General features: G+C 55.1%; 1 protein-coding gene across 1 annotated transcript; it reads right to left on the reverse strand.

Annotated features, from left to right (window-relative positions):
• Positions 1-309: 309 nt before the first annotated feature.
• On the reverse strand, positions 310-5,984 carry SLC16A1 (solute carrier family 16 (monocarboxylate transporter), member 1). The gene is given in 5 exon segments (XM_010087828.1): positions 310-561; positions 563-782; positions 1,088-1,951; positions 2,477-2,620; positions 5,723-5,984. Coding segments are annotated over 5 exon segments (1,497 nt in total). The 5' UTR covers positions 5,940-5,984; the 3' UTR covers positions 310-509.
• Positions 5,985-7,300: the final 1,316 nt, after the last annotated feature.

Consider the following 7,300-nt stretch of genomic DNA (forward strand, 5'->3'; position numbering starts at 1 on the left):
AACTCCCCCTCTGCAGAGGGGCCGCAGTAAGAAGCGTGTGAAGCAGTATTCATCCGGGGCTGGCCCTGAAGACCACTGTGCTTCAACAAATACAGTATCCTGCTTTTTATGGCTTTTTAACAACAAAACTCCCCAAAAAACACACACACCCACCCCCCTACACACACACACCCCCCCAAGCAGAATACAGAGCTAAAGCACAGTTGAGAGTTAAGGCTCATCCAGATTCAGCTAGATATGAAGACTGTAAGGCACGTATTAGTACATTCATGTTACTGTTAAAAAGCCAGACTATAAAAAGCTCCCTGCCCCCCAACACACGAGGATACTGCGCGTATAGCCCTGTTACCTTTGTTGAACACAGATGGAAAGACAATTCAGAGCCTGGTTAAAAATGAACACCTGGTTTAAACACTTCTCACAGCTGCCCAGCGCCGGCGGAGCACTGCCCCAACCACCGCGCCAGGGCAGCAGCACTTTCCCGACACTCCGGGATCAAGACCAGTCCCTCACATGTGGCTCTCCTCCTCTTTGGCACCATCCTCCGCGCTCAGGCGTGGGGGCCACGTCGTTGTTCGCCTCTTTCTGCTTCTCAGCCTCATCGACATTGGTCTCCTCCTCCTTCCCTTCCTTCTTCGCCTTCTCCTCCGCCTTCTGCTCCTTTGCCACCAGGCGGTAGTTGATGCCCATCCCGATGAAGAGGTAGATCCCAGAGATGATGAGGATGATTCCACAGGCCCAGTACGTGTACTTGTAGTCACCGTACATGTCATTGAGCTTCCCTGAGGGACAGAGAGGGGACAGCTTAGCAAGACACCCCCAGAACTGCTCCAGGTTGTGAAGATGTTCCCAAAAGCAGCCCAAGCCCATCACCCTCGGCTTCAGGCCTTTATTCCTCCAGGCCCTGCTCCCCCACCCCATGCCAGGGGCTCAGCCCCCACCTCCTTGGCCACCCCCCAGATGCTGGTGCTTGCCCCCCCCTTGACCCTGCCCCAGTGCCGAGGGCTGCCCACAGCTCGGGGGGACCCGCCACCTCGGCGAGGCCGGGCAGGACAAGGCAGAGCGCCCTGGTCTCAGCACGCCCTACCTAGCACAGGGGGTCCCAGCAGCACAGGGCAGCACTCCACGATGGTCACCAGGCCAACAGCGCTGGAGAACCGCTGCGCTCCCACCAGGTCCATCAGGGTCTCAAACAGGACCGAGCTCAGCCAGCCGAAGGCAAAGCCAAAGAAGCCAGCATAAATACAGAAGCCAGCATAGGTGGTGGACATGGGGACCAAGAGGTGGCACACGCCATTGTAAATGACAGAGATGGCGAAGAAATACTGGATTCTGGGTCTGATCCACTTGGTGTTGGCCACCAGTCCCATGGAAGGTCTGGCCACCATGTCTACAAAGGCCAGGATGGAGAGCAGGAAGGCTGCAGACTCATTAGCAATCTTCTTGCTCTTTGCGTAATTGCTGAGGAAGACCAAGGGAGTGAACAGCCCGAAGAACATGATCACATTGCCCGACAGATAGAGCAGGAAGCCCCTGTGTGTGAACAGGGACAGGTCTAAGAACTTGTTGATTGTCTGGAAAAACGTGCTCTTCTCTTTCTTGGTCTTGCCACCGATGAGGTCTGTGCTGGTCTCACCATCGTCCTTTTTCACCACCTTCCCAGCCTCCTGCAGCACCTCCTTATTAGCTTCTTTCTTCTGCTGCTCTGGCTTGGGGCCTATGGGCCGCATCAGGGATCCAGCAACACAGCAGTTCAGCAAGAGACCGCCGAGGATCAGGAAGCTGCCACGCCAGCCAAATATGCCGAAGAAGAGCTGGTTCACGGGTGCCAGGGTGGAGAGGAACACTGGGCTGCCCGCCATCGCCAGCCCGTTAGCCAGGGGACGCCTCTTGAAAAAGTACTTGCCGATCATAGTTAAGGCTGGGTTCAAGTTAAATGCAAGTCCAAGGCCTGAGGAAAAGAGGAGAGACAAGGGGCTCAGCTCAACCACCCCCAGAGCCAGCATGGGCAGGAGGGCTGGGGGACAGGCAGGAGAGCAGGGTTTCAGTGCTGGGGGGTTTCACAGCTCCGTTCCAGCTGTACTAACTTCTCAATCACACGAGCAGTGCTCAGCCCCTGCTGCCCACTTGGGAGGAGACACAGGGCAGCAGCAAAGCCACATGCAGGAATTCAGGAGCCAAAAGGGGAGCATGGCCCTGGCTTGTGACAAACCTTACACACCCCAAACCTGAGGCAGGAACAGCAGATGCTCTGTTCTTGGCACCAAACACTAGCCCTATGTACAGTCACTAGTAGGGTCTCTCCACATTATGTCACCAGGGCTGTCTCTTATTAAGGGCATGGAACAGGAATCCAGGGTTTACACATTCACTGTAGACATTCCCCTACAATTCCTGGGTTTTAGTTCCTCCTCTTGCTGCCTCGGGAGAGGCCTTACCTCCACTGCAGCCCCATGAGGGCAGAGCCATCACTTACCCCCCACGACCCCAACACAGAAGTACAGCTCCTCCACTGTGTTGCAGAAGGAGGCTGCAATCAGCCCGCAGCCCGAGAGGCAGCCACCAGCGATCATGATGGGTCGGCTGCCGGATTTGTTCACCAGGATGCTGCTGATGGGACCTGGGGAGTCAAAGAAGATATGCCCAGAGATGAGTTATCTTTGCACGAGAGCCAAGACAGATGCACAGAAGCACTCTGAAGGTTTAGGGCCACAGGCTTCTTTGCAGCTTTCACACAGTGACACCTCACCCAGCGAGGGAACTGGAGGAAGGGGGAAGGCCGGGAGGTTCAGAGGCAGCTGGAGATAAGAATGATGTTTGGTTAGAGCACAGAAAGCCAAGACTTCTAAGCCAGCTGCCTTCTGTGAGCTAAACCAGGAGCTGTCTGGGCACCAGCTGCCCCACAGGACAGGGGTTTGGGACAGGGTGAAGCCACCTGCCCCACGCAGTGCTCTGCTTGGGGCTGGGGTCAGGGCAGCAAAACAAGTGCACAGCAACTGCCCATCTCCAACAAGAGGTTTCTGATCAAGACCAGACAAAGCTGTGAAGAAACAGCTTCAATGGGCACAGGCAAAGCCCCGAGGACTCACAGGAGGAGCAGCACCATGCCACCCTGGGGAGAAGGGGTGCTTCTGTTTTCACTGCTACCCCTACGGTAGGAAGAGGCCAATTGCTCTGCACACCCACCTTTTAAGTACTTCATTATCAGGAGCTTTAATCCAAAGCAAACAGTGATTAGATACTGCAAAGCATGCTCTACAGATACTAAAATGTATTTAAGTAAACTGAATGAACATCCATTGAATATTAACAGACCTAGTTTTGCCATTAACAGGTAGCAAGGTTGTCAACATGTTATTCATGGGTCCTCAGACAGTACTTGACCTTTTTGCCCAGTTTAAACAAAGCCTGGAGAAGGTTACAGAAGACCTGCTGCCACAGAGGGCCCCCCTGCTCTGCAGCATCCCGCTATCCGCAGCTGGAGCAGTGCCTACGTGCCAGCTGGAGCAGCCCTCGCCAGCAGCTCTGACCTGATGCCACCAGCAGTTGGGAAGGAGCCATAACCCCAATCCTAGGGGAGGCAGCAGCAGGTCCCAGGGGCTGTCACATCACCCCAAGCCCTGCATGCTTCCCCACAGAGCACTCACTCAGCATTTTGCAAAACGTGTACCTTGAACTTAGCAAACGTGATGCCCCTGGACAGAGTCTAAAGGCGGCAGTGGCCTTTCTTCCAGGAAATCCAGCCCAGAGCGGCAGGCTCCAAGGGCAGCTAGCAGGAACCTGCCCAGCTGGCAGGTACCCACTGTGTACCCTGGTGGCAATTACCACTGCCCTCTTTTTTTTTTTAATTAAAAGAAGAATTCACACCCACTCCTACCTTATAGATTCTCATGAAGCATTTCTGACCAAATGTTAGCTGATGTATTTTGATGATTCATACTGTGAAAAAATAAGTAATGAACCAGAGTCCTCCCTAATCCTAATGTGGAGCTGAGAAAGGGACATTCAAGATCATTCCACCCATGTACCCCAACAGAGACCACGGGGTGGGGGCTGCCTCAGGCTGCAGAATGCACTGCTCCACCTCCCCAGCCCTGCCCAGGACAGGAGCTACCCCAGCTCTCTGCGATACCATCAGCCCAGGATAAGATGTTTTGCCAGAGCATGAGCTACTTTTTCTGCCTCCAAGCAAGCACACAGTTCCTGCAGGAAGGTACCCTCATGGACAAGGGGAACAGACTTCACAATGCAACCACCCCAGCACAGCTCAGACCCTGGGCTCAGGCTGCGGGAGCCCTGGAAGGAGCCAGGCAGCTGCATGTTCCCATGCTCCAGCAGTCCGGGATGCACCAAAGCAGGGCTGGGGCAGCTTCAGCATCCCTGTCACCAGCTTACAGGCAAGCAGTTCAAGTCCAGTGAGCTGCTGGGATTTAATGGGGACAGTTCAGGGGGAGTGGGAGAGGCTGTGCCAGCATGGAGGGAGGGAGACAGGAGGACTGGAGTGGGGAGCTCTCCTCCCAGCGGCCAGGCAGCTCCAGGCAGTGCCACCCCCGGGGCACCCAGAGGAACTGGCTCTGAGCTATTAGGAGAGGAGGAATGGCCCAGATTGAGTCTCATTAAGGCAGTTACACGGTTTACAAGCTTGTTATAACACGGGAGCAGGGAAATGTGCTGGTCGCTTCGCTAGCTGAGCGAGGACAAAGCAGAGCCTGTTCCCCAAAGGAAAAGCCTTGTGCTCAGCCGGGCGCTGACGTCAGCTCCTTTCGATGCACAAATGCAACGAGGGCGCAGGCAGTTTGCCAGCCAGGGATGGCAGCGGTACAAGTTCCGATTTGCCTCTGAAGTGGACACACAGCATGCTTCTAATAAGAGTTTCTTTCAGCTGAGCGACCCAGTGCAAAGCTGTGTTTGCAGGCGGGTATGAGACACCGGGGTTTGGAGACCAGAGAGGCAAGGGCTGGGAGCGCGTTGCCCCGCAGGAGCACTCTGCCTGCTCCTCACCAGTTAAAGACAGGCATAAAGCACACAGCTTGGGGATTAAAGGACTCCAAAAAGCAGTTTCTGAAAGATGGGGGCAGGGAGCTGCTTCAGTTTAAGTAGTTTTGCTCTATTCTGCTCATGTCTCTGTACTTGCAGAGCACACTGCCGCCCTCAAACAGCACAAGCTGCCAACCGCACTGCTCGGCACCAGCCGGGGAGAACAGCCAGCACCAGGTTTCAGTGCACCCCAGAGCACAGCTGGGCCATCAGAGCTCACCAGAAACTGGGGACAGATCCCTATATACTGCCACTGTTTGCTGGATTTAAAAAAAAAATTTTAAGAAGTCTTATCTAAAAGAAAGGGACCGGTAAGCAGGGCTCCTACGCACAGCATGGCAGCCCTCCTGGCCTTCGGGTGGGAGCTGGAAGCAGCGTCCTCAGCATACTGTAACAAGGACAAGGGCAGAATTACACAAGTCATACATAACTCCCCGGAAAGATTTTACTTACAGAGGACAGATTAACCCAGTTTTTGCATTCTGGGCATTAAATAGAACTTTTTGAGCAACCTCCTTCAATCAAACTCACTAGGTGAAGTTCTGCTCTCACGTAAGGAGAGAATTCCAACTTCTAGCAAAGTTTTGGCTGTCGTCACTACAGCAAGGTGTGAACCATCAGACCTAGCAGGAGAGCCGCATCCTGCACTGCAGTGCATGGGTACTGCTGCCTCCGGTCCACTTACCTCCTGCGTACATAACAGCCAGCATGATGGAAGAGATCCATGAGACTTTGCTGCTGGACGCATTGAAGATGACCTCAATCTCTTTGAAGAACACAGTGATGGATTTGGGGAAGGCATAGGAAAACCCAATGGAGATGAAGGCTCCGATGACCACGGCCCATCCCCATCCTCCTTCAGGGGGAGTGTATCCCACAGGGCCTCCAATGGCTGGTGGCATCTTGAACCAAGTTGGCAATGACTCAGTTGGGGTTCAAAGATCTGCAAAGGACAAAGTATCACCTCAGCTGAAAGCAGACAGCTGCATCCCCACTTCCTGGCACCCAACCGCACGGCTCGAGCCCTGCTCACAAGGCTGGCACGGCACCAGTGCCCCCGAGCACTCGAGGCTCACCAGCACACTGGCCTCATAAGGCCATCCCACACTCAGATTGCGGCTGGCCTTTACAAGCCCTGGCCAGCAGGTATTTATAAACAACAAGTTTAAGACACGATACCCTGTCCTAACCCGAAAAGGGCAGGCAGCATCCTTGCCAGCAGCAGCCAGGGCACAGGAGGGAAGTGGACAGGGCTACCAGCAGCTTGGGCTGGCACAGCAGAGGGCTGAGCAGGGCAGCAGCCGCTCGGGTTGCAGCTGGCTTGTCCGCAGCAGAGCCCCTGCAGCCTCTCCAGGAGCATGATCCCAGCACACTGTGAAATCTCGGGAAGCCCTAGGCCCCCCAGAGCAGGAGCTGCATATGCCAATTATTTCCCCTTGTGTGTCTGCATTTAATAAATCCACACACAGGAGCCAGGACAACCTCAATTTCTGTGAAGACAGACCAGGCAGGTGACACAGCACACCCGCCAGCACGGGTGGCCCTGAAGGTCACAGGCTGCAGCTAAACTTAGCCTGAGGGGTGACCGGGGAAGGCTCCCACATGCTGCCAGCACTGCCCGGGGAGGGGAGCTGGGTCTGCCCAGAGCAGCCCTGGCAGAGCCTGGCTTCTCAAGGGCTCAGCCCCAGCAGGGCACGCCCAACCCAGCTGCAGCCAACCCCTCCTCCCCTACCAAAAAGGCTACAGAGGATTTCACAAAAAGCAATTCACCTTAAAAGCTCAAAACCAGAAGGGATTAGAAAACAAAATAAACAGGGAAATGCTGTCCAGGCTTGCTGAAGCGTGGAATCCCCTTGGAGGGGCCGAGCAGGGAGAGGCTGACCCGGAGCAATGGGGAGACCAGCAGCGTCGGGCTGCTCACCCCTCCCCATGCTGCAGCACGGCTGGATCATACCCCGAGCTGTGGGTACTCACAAACAGGCTGCTTCAGGCAGCAGAGAGCAGCACGCACCGTGCCAGGGAGGAAACACAGCCAGAGCAGATGCTCACAAATGTGCTTTACAATATGCAAAGCAACAGGAATCGCTGCAGTCCCCAGAACTTCTGTGTCCCCCCCACAGATCTCAGAAGACACTTTCTGACGCCCCATGGTCCTCCCCAACCTCTCAGCCAGAGACCCCCTGCCCATATTAAGCACCATCTGCAAGGGGGGGCAGACATCAGGCTCCTTTGCCAGAGCCCACCCCTCGCTCTGCTGGTCTCT

Source organism: Pterocles gutturalis, unplaced genomic scaffold (genome assembly GCF_000699245.1).
Source record: "Pterocles gutturalis isolate BGI_N339 unplaced genomic scaffold, ASM69924v1 scaffold33821, whole genome shotgun sequence".
Classification (NCBI taxonomy): Eukaryota; Metazoa; Chordata; class Aves; order Pterocliformes; family Pteroclidae; genus Pterocles; species Pterocles gutturalis.